The sequence below is a fragment of the Oryza glaberrima genome, chromosome 8 (genome assembly GCF_000147395.1).
Source record: "Oryza glaberrima chromosome 8, OglaRS2, whole genome shotgun sequence".
In the NCBI taxonomy this organism is placed as follows: domain Eukaryota; kingdom Viridiplantae; phylum Streptophyta; class Magnoliopsida; order Poales; family Poaceae; genus Oryza; species Oryza glaberrima.
Window position 1 is genome coordinate 22,016,244 of NC_068333.1, and position 13,826 is coordinate 22,030,069.

The window sequence follows — 13,826 nt, forward strand, 5'->3', positions numbered from 1 at the left end:
TGCAATTTTGCGAGATTTCGGAGGCGGTTTTTCTGTCAAACGATATATAGATAGTCTCTATTTATTATCATTGTATAATTTTATGGCAGAAACTATAGATGTTTAATTCTTTGAACGAAAATCGCAAAAATCTGAGGTTGTCCGAACTCTCAACTTTGCTAGTTTTTAGACTCTAGCTTTGCGCTTACAACTTGGCAAATATCATCGTCACGGTGTCTGATCTTATCTGTTTTGTGCTGTGGTTCTGATCAAGGTACAGTTAGCTTTGTCTTTGCTGAAAAATAAATATCTCCACGTGTGCACGAACTCATCCGCCGCACAAATTAGGCCACAAATTAATCTCAAGTAGCTCAGCTCACGGCCGGCATCTTAAAGACCTAAACACATCGGAAATTATCTGTAGAAGCTCTAAGCATATATATATATATCTATCATCTCTAGAACCTCTTTTCTGCTATATCCTATCTGAAAAGGATTCAGAAGCAAGTCAGTAGGTAGAAAGTCATTAACAAGTAATACAAGTTTTTAATTTTAATAACAAACCTTAAAAAGTGAATTTTTAAAAAACAAACTTTAGTTTTAATATATGTATTCTTCGCGCTTTAAAAAACCAATACTAATCGATAAGAAAACATCAAAATGAATTCTAAAACTATGTTTTTATATGTGCCTAATAAGACGAAGAGTAAACCATTGAGCTATTTGAATAGATTTTCTTTCGTAGAGTTTGAACAACTCTTCACTGAATTCAAACAAATTCTACTCCATGGCAAGACCGGAGGAAGCATTATATTGCATCTGAACTCTGAAGGGAAGACACCGCCTCCAAAAATATCAGGGAAGCTTAGCTAAAAATGCCACCATGCGACGTGGCGACAACTCATCACGCCCCTCGTTTCCCTGGCACGAGCCTTCCACGTGGCAACGATTCGCCATCATTTTAAATGTTTTTATCGTCTATTTTTGAAATTTTTGCGTATTTTTCCGGTGAATTTAAACTTGGCCAGATCACTTCTCCATCCATTTTAAGCGTCGCCCTAGCTGCTATAAAACCAGCCGAGACGAGGCGAGCTGAGGCCAACCACGGCGGCGGCGGCGAACGATCCATCAGTTCATCGGCATGGACAAGAACGGCAGCAGCTACGGCGAGAGCTCGTCGGACGACGTGGAGGCGCCGCTGCTGCTGCCGGCGGCGAGGAGCGGGACGATGGCGAAGGGTGATCGTCGACGTCCGGCGTCGGCGGCGGCGGCGGCGTGGGTGCGCGCTCTGCTCGCGCACAAGTACCCGGCGATCGCGGCGGGGCCGGCGGCGTGCGCGGCGGTGTGCGCCGCCGTGGACCTCGGGGACGGGCACGGCGAGGCGCGGAACATGCTGGGCGTGCTGGCGTGGGTGTTCCTCTGGTGGGTCACCGGCGCCGTGCCGCTCGCCGTCGCGTCCATGGCGCCGCTGTTCCTCTTCCCGGCCCTGGGGATCTCCTCCTCCGACGACGTCGCCAGGGCGTACATGGGCGACGTCATCTCCCTCGTCCTCGGCAGCTTCATCCTCGCCCTCGCCGTCGACCACCACCGCATCCACCGCCGCCTCGCCCTCAACGTGCTGTCCCTCTTCTGCGGCGATCCGGTGCGGCCGTCGCTGCTGCTCCTCGGCGTCACCGGCACGACCGCGCTCGTCAGCATGTGGATCCACAACACGGCGTGCACGGTCATGATGATGCCGGTGGCGACGGGGATCCTGCAGAGGTTCCCCCGCGGCGACATCGACGACGGCGGCGGGCAGGAGGTGCGGCGATTCTCCAAAGCGGTGGTGCTCGGCGTGGTGTACGCGTCGGCGATCGGCGGCATGGCGACGCTGACCGGCACCGGCGTGAACATCATCCTGGTGGGGATGTGGTCGTCCTACTTCCCGGAGCAGAAGCCCATCACCTTCAGCTCATGGATGTCCTTCGGCCTCCCCATGGCGATCATCCTCTTCCTCGCGCTCTGGCTCACCCTCTGCCTCATGTACTGCTCCAACAACACCGCCAAGGCCCTCTCCGCCTACCTCGACAGAAGCCATTTGAGAAGAGAGCTCAGCTTGTTAGGTATACGTGGCATCCCGTTTCTTGATACTATCTACTCCCTCCATCTCTAAATATTTGACGCCGTTGAATTTTTTAAACATGTTTAACCGTTCGTCTTATTCAAAAAAATTAAGTAATTATTAGTTTTTTTTCCATATCATTTGATTAATTGTTAAATATATATTTTTATGTATACATATAGTTTTACATATTTCACAAAAGTTTTTGAATAAGACGAACGGTCAAACATGTTTAAAAAAGACAACAGTGGCAAATAATTAGGGATGGAGGGAGTATATCCGTTCCAAAACGTTGCTACCTAGAACATAAAAAATGTGTTTACCTTTGATTGTATATCACTGCTAAAAAGTTGACAATTGACCTGTGGTCATCACTTGGATAATTCTGATTGGGCTAAGTATTTTTCTGCCTGAACAGTTGATTAATAACAGCCACAAATTCAGTATCTAATTCTAAGTCCATGATTGTCTGATGAGGTGTCATGATCTATGACAGGTCCAATGGCTTTTGCAGAGAAGATGGTCTTGGCTGTGTTTGGGGTAAAATTCTATTTCTATTTTTTTTTTCTAATCCAACACTAGCTATGTTCTGATTTTATGACCATAAATTTCAATATGAAGACATATGCAGGGTTTGGTTTCTGTCATACAAATTGAAACTGATTATTTGTACTATCTTGATAAAACTAACTGAAATGGACTTTTTTTTTTGCAGGGCCTAGTTGTGCTGTGGATGACTAGGAACATAACAGACAACATCCCTGGATGGGGAGTTCTCTTCCACAATAAAGTTGGGGATGGCACAGTTACTGTAAGTGCTGAAATAATCACAAAGACAAAAATTACTGAGCTAGTGAGCCAGTTGCATTTACCTGATCTTATACAGAAGCAAATCACTTTGCAATGCAGATCATGATGGCCACCCTGCTGTTCATAATCCCCAGCGGGAAGAGGGAGGGTGAGAAGCTGATGGACTGGAACAAGTGCAAGAAGATCCAGTGGAGCATCATCCTTCTCCTCGGCGCAGGATTCGCCATTGCCGATGGCTTCAAGACGAGTGGCCTCACCGACATCCTCTCCAACGGCCTCAGGTTCCTGAAAGGGGCGCCGACGCTGGTGATCGTGCCTGTCGCCTGCGTTTTCAGCGGGATCATGACAGAGTTCACTTCTGACGACTCAACCACGACGCTGGTGCTGCCATTGTTCGCTGAACTTGCCAAATCCATTGAGGTGCACCCTGCCTTGCTCATGGTTTCCGGCGCAATCGGGGCCCAGTTGTCATACTTGTTGCCCACCGGATCGCCGTCAAACGTTGTCGGCTTCAGCACCGGCTACATTACCATCAAGGATCTGGTGGCCACTGGGTTGCCCCTGAAAATTGTTGCCATTGCAGCTCTGACAGTCTTACTGCCAACATTAGGTAACATTCCTGCACAGATCAACATTAAGGATTAGTCTGTAGTTAGTAACTTACTGTTGTTTTCTGACTTAATCTAATGCTTTTTTTGTTAATTTGATCGTTCAGGATCAACGATTTTTGGCATGGACATCAAGTCATAGGAACATAAATATGAAGTTTTTGAGAATGTACAGTAGTTTCTGTTTCTGTATCTCATGCCTGAACCATTGTTGAGGGGTCAGATGGCATGGTTTGTATAAGAGTAACCATAGGGATTTCTCAGCCGTTCTGTATTACTGTATCTGAGACGTGCCCCGGGAGATCAGATTTCTTGTCAAGACAGAAGCAAGGAAGACAAGCAGACAATAGAAGAATGATCAAAATGAAACGTATTCAAACAATCCATATCCTTCAGATGAGCGTACAATATGTATGATCAAAATGAAACGTATTAAACAATCCATATCCTTCAGATGAGCGTACAATATGCAGGCCTTATCCTCTAGAGGTGCTATAGCTTATTGTTCTTCACAAAATATGTAAAGTTAAAAGAGTGTCGGCATATATATTAAATTGAACAGAATATGTGGTACAAGAAAGCTGAAAGCCTGATATTGTCAAACTACTGGTTGATTGCTTATAAGATGGAGTACATCTCAAAAAGTTACTAGTGATAAGTACTCTCAATTATTAGTAGTTTGTTCATATGTAGCTGTCCATCTCAGAGGGTGCGAGTGACACACGTTCTAGGGAAGTGTAGTACACTAGAAAACAATCAAACATCAAAATTTGAATAAGTTGCAAAAACAAGTAAATGATTTAGTTATGGCTATGAATTGTTGAATGAGAAAAATCGAATCCTATATTAACTGTATGAACATCAGCATAATTGTTACAGTACCATACCTGAGTACATTCTAATGGAACAGTTCACTTGCATAACGTGAGTTAGCATAATATTTAACTAACTTTCTAGAGTTCAGATGACTGTATTTTGTACAAACAGATTGCTTGCACTCAATCCTGAGATTGAAATAACAATACTATGATGTAAAATGCATCTAGAGTTCCAAAGAAACACTCTGACCCTTAGATCCTGATATCTTACTCTGAAAATCATTCAGAAGACTGTGACACAGAAGATTAAAAAACAAACAATTAACCTAATTGCTTCTGGAGAAGCCATAGGACAATAATTAATTCAACATATTAGTTGTCAGACCATCCTGTATTCCTGTTACTGCAAACTACAAGCATGTGTAACTTGTTAGGTAATCGTATCCCAAAAATTCAGACTTCGTCCTGAAGAAAAAAGAAAGTTAGATAGTCAGGTAGTTACTTTGTGCTGACGATTACGTACCTGTGATCCTGAAATACGCTAATGTATCAGAAGGGAACATCTGAAATATCAGAAGTGAGCTGATCCCCTTTAATCTGATCGAGCTTGATCACTTCTCAAATCCTGTTCAATTATTCATTGTTAAGAACACCTCAAACTAGCCGTGCGATCCCGCACCTTTTCTGTTCGTCACACCGTGCAAGCAAACCGATAATCTTTTCTCTCTTTATCGAAGCAAGGAAATGGAAATTTCTAGGAAAGATTCACCAAGAACAAAAATAAAAAAAAAAGATTCTGGATAAAGTAGTTCTTCACCTTTGCTCTCGCTAGTCATGGCATACACCTGCGCCGCAACTGATCTCCGCCAAAGCTGGGTTGGTCAATGTAGCTTGCGGTGGCGGCTCGCCGGTGATCTGAGCCCCATCGGAGGCGGCGATGCACGATTCCGGCCACCGCACACCGCCACGCGCCGCCGTCCTCGCGAGATCGACGATACTTCATCACCAGAAAAAGGGAAAAAAAAAGTAGAAAAGGCGAAATGGATCGCAGCCGTCCAAAAAACACCAAAAGCTCTCACCAAACACCATCGCGATGAATCTCAGCCGTCCGATCCGGTGGGCCCACACTTCCCCCGACTTTGTTCAGTTTGGAGTTGCGACACTGACATGTGGGCCCCACTTTTACTATGGCCCACACGTCAGTGACACAACGGCAAGCTGCACAAGGGTCAGGCGATCTCGTCTCCGCGAGTTCGCTCGCGACCGCTTCCGAGATCCGTTCACCCCCGATCTACGCCGCCGAGAACCTCGCCGGCGGCGACGACGACGAGCACCTCGCCGGCGGCGGAAGGCGATGATGCCTGTACGCACGTACCACCACCACCACCACCACAATAACAGCAACAACCATCGGCTACGCCGCATCATCCCCCGAGTCCTCCTCGCCGTCTTCGCCATCTACGCCGTCTCGTTCGCGGCGTACCTCCTCCGCCACCAGTCGCCGCACCCGCACCCGCACCCTGCCGCTGACCCCGAGCGCGACGCCGTGGACGCAGCCGGAGGAGGCGGAGGAGGAGGAGCCGTGGACCGTGTGCGGGTAGAAGCGCCGTCCTCGCAGAAGCCATGGCCTCGCCTCCCCTCCTTCCTCCCGTGGACGTCCGCCTCCGTTCGGCCGCCGCCGAAGCACTCCTGTGAGGGGTACTTCGGGAACGGGTTCTCCCGCCTCGTGGACGTGCTCCCCGCGCGGGGCGGCGGCGGCGGCGGGTGGTTCCGGTGCCACCACAGCGAGACGCTGCGCAGCTCGATCTGCGAGGGCGGGAGGGTGCTGCTCGACCCGGGGCTCATCGCGATGTCGCGCGGCGGCGAGCCGCTCGACCAGGTGATGGGCCGCGCCGAGGAGGAGGAGCTGCCCAAGTACGAGCCCGGCGCGCTGCAGGTGGAGGCGGCGGCGAAGAGGACGGGGCCGTTGGTGGAAGCGGGGTTCCTCGACGCCTACGTGCCCACCGGCGGGATCGGGATGCACACGATGAGGTCGCTGCTCGACTCGGGGCGCGTCGTGCCGCCCGGCGAGCTACACTGCTCGCAGGTACACACACTCTTTGCCTCAGTAACCAGTAGTAGTAGCTAAAATTGGAAGTGTAAATTTGGGAGAATTTATTGTTGTATGTTGGATCCGGTTCACATGAACACTGACTTGCTTAAACATTTCATATATCTATGAAGATTGCAACAATGATTTGAACTGTAGGAGTAATAATGAGTAGTATCATTCCATTGTAGAGTCCATGGCAAAAGGTGGGAAGATGTTTATAGCATGTTTCCTGTAGTAATTGCGACTAAATTTAATTAATTAATCGATTGCGAGGAAATTTCAAGAAGGCCAGGGTGTAAAAGAATTTGATTGAGTTTGGGTCCTCAGTCCTTGCTCTTCTGCTCCTGCAACGGAGGACTGAGGACTAGCGGCGAGCAATTGAGTTTGGGTTAGTTTGGTTCAGCAAGATAACATCTGCTCTGGGTGGCACCCACTATTGGATCTGGCAAATTGGCAAATAGCAAGGCAGCAATGTTAGTGCTGGCCACAGGTTTATTGGGCTAGTATGGGAACTCCTAACAATGAGTCAATGAGCTCCTTTCTTTTTGTTTGGTGAGGGAGATGGGTGTGGGCAAGAAATCTTACAGGCTATAATTTCAGTCTTCAAAGTGGTTATAGTTGTTTCATTCCCTCCCTTTCTTTTTTGTTCTACTGTTGACTTGGCAGTTTGATGGAATTTTCTTTTTCTCTTGTTAATGAGAACACCATGAGAACCAACTGGCTATATAATGAATAAATATTTTGATTCGGTTATTTGGTTTAGGGAGAAAAAAAAAGCTTTCGGTTATTTGATTAGTCGAGTTAATCGTGCTGACGCCTTGTGCAACTGTATTGCTGTAACATATTTGATGCCTTGATTGATGCACTGTACTCATGCTTTTGGTTATTTGATTTAGTTCTGATTGGTTGCAAATTTACCATATCAATACAGATGTAGTTGACTATTTAGCGAATTGCTTAAAATTTTGCTTGGATATGGGTAGTCTGTTTTGAGCTTTGAAGATGTATCTTTGTAGCCTTTATAACACTAGATTTTTTATGAAGAAACACATGAACCTCTCAAGAAGCAGAGCATTGAATTCATTCCATGACTCCTATTGTTATATTGCAGGATTCATTTCTTCACCAATGTATACATATCACAGTAATATTTTCGTAAAGCTCCCCTAGGATAAATTCCTTTCTAATGTTATTATATTTGTTGCAGTGGGTTGAAGAACCAACACTTCTAGTAACTCGTTTTGAATATGCAAACCTTTTCCACACAATTACGGACTGGTACAGTGCATATGTCAGTTCCAGAGTCACGGATTTACCTAACCGCCCTAATGTGGTCTTTGTGGATGGACATTGCAAGGTACGTTACACGTGATGCATTTTGAGTTGCTACATTCTTTGATTGTTGATGCACTGCAGTTTAGTTGTTCTATTTCATGAACTATATAGCCTGAGTTATGGACTTTATGGTAATTAGTCTGTTTCCCTTCCTCATTTCCCTGCCAGCCAGGCTGCCACATTTCCATTTCCCTTCGCTCCTTTATAATGTGATTCTCCTCTTTCCGGGTTATTACAATAGCTTAATTTGTAGTACATTGGAATACACTTCAGGAGAGTATCAACGTCATCTTAGAGAAGTACAGTTACAGACAGTTGTATTGAAATACTAGAAAGTGAAACAAGAAGCAGAACTTTGACTTTATTGGTCATAAAATCAGTCAACTGGGGTTAACCATTTTGCCATTTTAGAGCATGCCTCTTCACCCATCATCTCAAAACCTGCTCATAAATAGCAGAACAGTTTCATCACTTCATGACTGCACTGCATGCGATTCTTTCGACTTGTTACTGTGAAGTCAGGCCAGGACCAAGTAGAATAATGATAATTATATTCCTCTTCTATTTAATGATGTAACGGAAATATCTGAGTAGGGTTTCTTGTGCAATGATTTCCTTCATATTGCAAATCAGGAGCATGGTGGTTCAATTTTGCCATTCATATAGGTTTTATTCAACAAAACCTGAAAACATGCATGCAGATACTGTTTGATGAGTGCGGCAGCATATTGTGTGATTAATGCTAGTTAACAAGACGGCTCATTTTTTACTCAATAACAGTGTTTATTTAAGTTTTCCCTGTGTATATGCTTTTGTCTTTTAACAGTATGATCTGACATTCACAGGCACAACTGGAGCAAACATGGGAAGCACTTTTCTCAAATGTGACATATGTTAAGAATTTCTCTGGCCCTGTTTGTTTTCGACATGCAATTCTTTCACCATTGGGCTATGAGACCGCGCTATTTAAGGGCCTTAGTGAGAGCTTTAGCTGCGAAGGTGCTTCTGCGGAGTCCCTCAGAGAAAAGCCTGATCACCAGAAAACGGCAAGGTTGTCTGAATTTGGTGAGATGATTTTAGCTTCTTTTGATCTTCTGAGGGATGACATACTGTCATCCAAAACATCAAATGGGCTCAATGTTCTCTTTGTTCGGCGAGAGGACTACTTGGCCCATCCACGCCACAGTGGAAAGGTTGAATCTAGACTAAGCAATGAGAAGGAGGTATATGATGCAATTGAGGGCTGGGCAAAAGGTCAGAAATGCAAAATAAATGTCATCAATGGTCTTTTTGCCCACATGAACATGAAGGAGCAACTGCGTGCTATACAGGAAGCTTCAGTAGTAATAGGGGCACATGGGGCTGGTCTAACTCACTTGGTTTCAGCTACCCCAGATACAAAAGTCCTTGAAATCATCAGCAGCATGTATCGACGCCCACATTTTGCATTGATCTCACACTGGAAGAGCTTAGAGTATCATGCCATAAATCTCCCTGGATCATATGCAAGGGTAACAGATGTTATCAATGAGTTGAGTAATATACTGAAAGGTCTTGGATGCTGAGACAGAGCTAGGTATTCATCAGGAAAGTCACCATACTAACAACACAAATGCTTACAATTTCAATGGATGGGAAGGAGGTTATTTGCATCTGTGATCTGTGAACTGATGCATTACCAGGGCTCATCACTTCATCGGAGGAATTTTTATGCTGCCAAATGCAGAGAGAGATTGTGCTGACAAGTGACAATCTTTAATCTGCATATCGTGTGGAACAAGAAGGCAATCCTTCCCCCCTTCCTGACATCAGCCGACGACATGAAAACCAATCCATGCTGCGCACACTTTTCTACCATGAATTCATGGTCTTGAGGACCGATCCTCAAACTGTAATTGTAATTCATCATTTGGGACATTCGGCGACAATTCTTGTATGTTAATGCATAATGTTGAGTGCTTCTCCCCCACTGTTCATATATGTTGAAAAACTTGCCCAATGGGGCATGGCAATTGACCAAGTGTCATGCCCTTCCTACTCCCGTGTGCATGATGCATGACCAGCCTGGTTTTCTGCCATGGTGGCCTGGTGATTACTCTGGAAGATGAAATGGAGCCGTCAGGCTCATAACACCGGTGTACTTGCTTCACTTTGTTCCTTTTGCCTGCCATTACTGTACCCCTGTTTTATTGATGTGGGGGAAGAAGATATATTATTGATCTGTTGTTGTGGACTTGTGGGGGGTTCGACATGTTTTGAGTCGAAGCTTTGCTGCTGTTATTTGTGAGTATCATTTAATGTTTCACCTACTGTTTGTGCTGCATCTTGATCGATCTTTGTTGATTCTTGCAGGAGGAGGACAACACAAGCTAAGGGGAAGGAAAAGGGAGAGGAAGAAGAAGGAATGAGGAGGATGGCTGTGGGCACGGTGGTTTGCCTGCCTGCATGCATCCCGGAGGAGCACATGCCTTGTTGCTGCTGCCTGGGGCGTGAAATGGGCGTGGCTGATGATGGACGCTAGCTCGCTGGGAATCATGCCTGTTTCCTTCAGCATTTATGTGGGTCGGAGGATGGAGTTGGAATTGGCTCCGGTTTCTGCTTGGTTGGGCGGCCTGGATGCTGTGGCCTGGTCTGGACTCTGGACAGCGCCGAGGCCTTCGGATGCGGCGGTGCTGCCGGTGGTTACAGGGGTACCGCCACAGTACATGTACAGCCTTGGGCTCATGCCACTACCAATTGGCAAAGGTATGGTTTATTCTAGCTAGCAACGAATAAATTTGGCAGGTGGTCTATTTTTTGAACAGTTCTACGAAAGAATTATTGTTCACTTTGTTTCAAATTACTTAGCATTCGCTTTATTATCCTAAGTTAAAAATTTTCTATCTTTAAACATCAATTTCTAAAATCAACATGCGAATTAGTTAAATATTATAAAAATGTTTCTCATGGTGGATCTAAAAACAAAACGATGTTAAACCATATAAATTTTTAGAAACCCGGTAGTCAAAGATACAAATATTTATCTCTTCATTTAAGCCTTCAATGCATAAAGACTACAAATAGGAACAACTTATTTGAAAAAACTCGAATGTGAAATAGGTGTAACTTTTATCGATGGAGGGAGTAATTTAGAAAAGAGAGTACTGGTATCTGACACTTGCTCAAATTTAGAATATGTAGGACTACTTAGGGCATGTTCATACGTAGAGCTCATAAAAACTTTTAGATAATGTATGTTTATTTAGAGACTATCCTTACAATAGCGGAGATAACAAAGATTCTAAACCTTTAATCCATAAAAGTGTTCTTTTATTACTATTCTTTCCTTTTTCACACTCTCATGCAGCAAAGGTTGTGTTTAGTTCAGCGCGAAGTTTGGATTTTGGTTGAAATTGGAGATGATGTGACTGAAAAGTTATGTGTGTATGACAGGTTGATGTGATGGAAAAGGACTAAAGTTTGGATCTAAACACAGCCAAAGTTTCTATTTTATACTATAGATTAAGAGTCGTTGCTAAGCCATTGTTAACCGTAGCAACGATGTTTCTCTCTCCTTGCTTCTCTCTCTTCCATGTCATCAAACATCCCTAATTAATAAAGCTAAGAGATCCCTATTACATTGTATAGTATACCCTTAGATTGACTGACCGAATGAAATGGTATCTTCAAATAGATTAAACATGAATGGTACTTTCGTTGCACTCTCTGGTCCCTCCAATAAAAGATGATGTCGGTTTGACCTTTCACAGTCAGTGAGATATCTGTTACCATTAAATTTTATTGTCATTCGAATAACATTTGTACTAATTTAGTGTATTACTCCCTCCGTTTCAAGATGTTTGACACCGTTGACTTTTTAGTACGTGTTTGACCATTCGTCTTATTCAAAAAATTTAACTAATTATTTATTCTTTTCTTATCATTTGATTCATTGTTAAATATACTTTCATTTACACATATAGTTTTATATATTTCATAAATTTTTTTAATAAGACGAACGGTCAAACATGTGCTAAAAAGTCAACGGTGTCAAATATTTTGAAACGGAGGGAGTATCATTTTTGATAATTAGTATCCTTCGATAACTTAATTACAATGAACTCTGACCGGTCAGAGTATTAATGCGTCGGAAACTTTTCTAAGTATCCAGAATCGTATATGCGCTTGAACAAAATAGATTAGCAATATACAGGAGATCAATTTTGTAGAAACGGAAGCTTGAAAGGTATGTATATGTACTACGCCTTGTTTAAATAAGACACTGTAATGCTCCAATATTGCTTGTTCACACTTCTACTTCATCCGTTTCATAATGTAAGACTTTCTAGTATTGCCCACATTCATGTAAATGTTAATGAATCTAGACATATATGTATGTCTAGATTCATTAACATTTACATGAATGTGGGCAATACTAGAAAGTCTTACATTATGAAACGGATGAAGTAGAAGTGTGAACAAGCAATATTGGAGCATTACAGTGTCTTATTTAAATGTGGGCAATGCTAGAAAATCTTATATTATGAAACGGAGGGAATTAACCAGATTAAGGCCCTGTTTGGCAGAGCTTGTTCCAGCTGCAGCTTTTCCCAAAAGCTGCTTCTACTAGAAACTGCCCAAACAGTCCACAGCTTCTGAGAATATATAGTTACAAATTCTGAAAAATGAACTAAGAAGCCATAAGCTGGGTTTCAGAGCTCAGAAGCTAGCTACCAAACAGCTGCTTCTCAGAATCTAAAGCTTCCCTAAACTGGCCCTAAACCAAGGTAAATAGAGTTGGCTAGCTTTGGGAAATAAAATTATGGAGGCAATCCGATCCATACAAATCAAAGCCGTTACTGAACTTTGATGGAACAACTTCTTGAGAGACATGAACATGTGGACGAGTGATGATTACAGTACTAGTAAACACTAGTAAGTCCCAAAATAAGTGCAACCATTACACAGTTGTACTTATTTTATAACGGATAGAGTGTGCATATATGGATTGAAACATCGAGAATCAGGACTGCTAGGTTGAAATTTATGTGACCTGATGATGACCTAGCTAAACAAGGATATACTGATAGTCATATTTTCAAATCTGAAAAATTTATTTTTGATATGCATATTTCAATCCAACAACTTATCATCTTAATGACTTTCTTGGATTTAATGCATGACTCTTCATTCTTCCACACATGATTGGCTACATGGGCATTGAGAAATATAAATATTAATGAATCGCTTGTTTACGAGGAATGACTAGTAGCATATTTAAATGGATAATAAGTAGAATTAATTATCCTTGGTCTGTGTGCCAAAATAAAATATTACTATCAAAAGTAGATGGAGGGAGTACACATGCATGTACACCCCACTAGTCCGACAAGTAGCTAGCTACTCCATTTCCATTTAGACCGACCTTTGGGTAGTTATATTTTAAAATGGAGGGATTACTTACACTATTCACAAGCGTTGCTTTAATCCGATAGTCGATATAATATTTTGATGAACAAATATTGTGTAATCATATTTAACATACAACATACTTCAATAATATTTTGATGAACAAATATTGTATAATCATATTTAACATTACAACATAGTACTTCAATAATACCATGGTATATCTTCAAACATTTTACAGATTTATTACTCAAATAAGAGTAATCAGAGTTTGATTGTAAACAGTGTCTGGTGAATATTTGGGAACGGAGATAATAACTACCAACTGATCGATCGACAGGTTCATCAAGTGACAACCTTTAATTTTCTGCACTAGAAATCAGCAGAAGCTCACCTCAGAACAGACTTATGTGGTACACCGGACCGTGAGGTGAGACAACGTACGAGCCCCACCAAGCTTGAAATACGGAGATATGTTTGCTGTTCCTTTTAAAGCTTCTATTCAGATAAGATATATGGAGACTACTAGAACTGATCGAGTAATTAAGGTACGGATTTTCCAGCCAATTCAAATGGAATAATTCACTCGATCCTCATCTATAGACATAATGGAAACTTCCCCACCCAATTAAATGAATACGAATTGAATAAATCTATCACACTCGGTCGCTAGGATATGATCAAACTGATTTGAT

At 43.0% G+C, this 13,826-nt stretch overlaps 2 protein-coding genes across 2 annotated transcripts; both read left to right on the forward strand.

The window, feature by feature from the left end:
* Positions 1–1,046: 1,046 nt before the first annotated feature.
* On the forward strand, positions 1,047–4,078 carry LOC127781752 (tonoplast dicarboxylate transporter-like). The gene is made up of 5 exons (XM_052308766.1): positions 1,047–2,081; positions 2,577–2,620; positions 2,796–2,891; positions 2,990–3,500; positions 3,606–4,078. Exons 1-5 carry the CDS (start codon positions 1,121–1,123, stop codon positions 3,638–3,640), a joined length of 1,647 nt encoding a protein of 548 aa, XP_052164726.1. The 5' UTR covers positions 1,047–1,120; the 3' UTR covers positions 3,641–4,078.
* Positions 4,079–5,412: 1,334 nt separating this feature from the next.
* Positions 5,413–9,087, forward strand: LOC127781753 (beta-1,2-xylosyltransferase RCN11). The gene is given in 4 exon segments (XM_052308767.1): positions 5,413–6,402; positions 7,616–7,765; positions 8,589–8,862; positions 8,865–9,087. Coding segments are annotated over 4 exon segments (1,233 nt in total). The 5' UTR covers positions 5,413–5,670; the 3' UTR covers positions 8,942–9,087.
* Positions 9,088–13,826: the final 4,739 nt, after the last annotated feature.

What these genes read in the sequence shown, in the direction of transcription:
- LOC127781752 (XM_052308766.1), top strand. Translation starts at nt 1,121, where the DNA reads ATGGACAAGAACGGCAGCAGCTACGGCGAGAGCTCGTCGGACGACGTG. An exon ending in TTGGGGATGGCACAGTTACT is followed by an intron (nt 2,892 to 2,989) that starts GTAAGTGCTGAA and finishes TTTGCAATGCAG; the next exon opens with ATCATGATGGCCACCCTGCT. An exon ending in AGTCTTACTGCCAACATTAG is followed by an intron (nt 3,501 to 3,605) that starts GTAACATTCCTG and finishes TTGATCGTTCAG; the next exon opens with GATCAACGATTTTTGGCATG.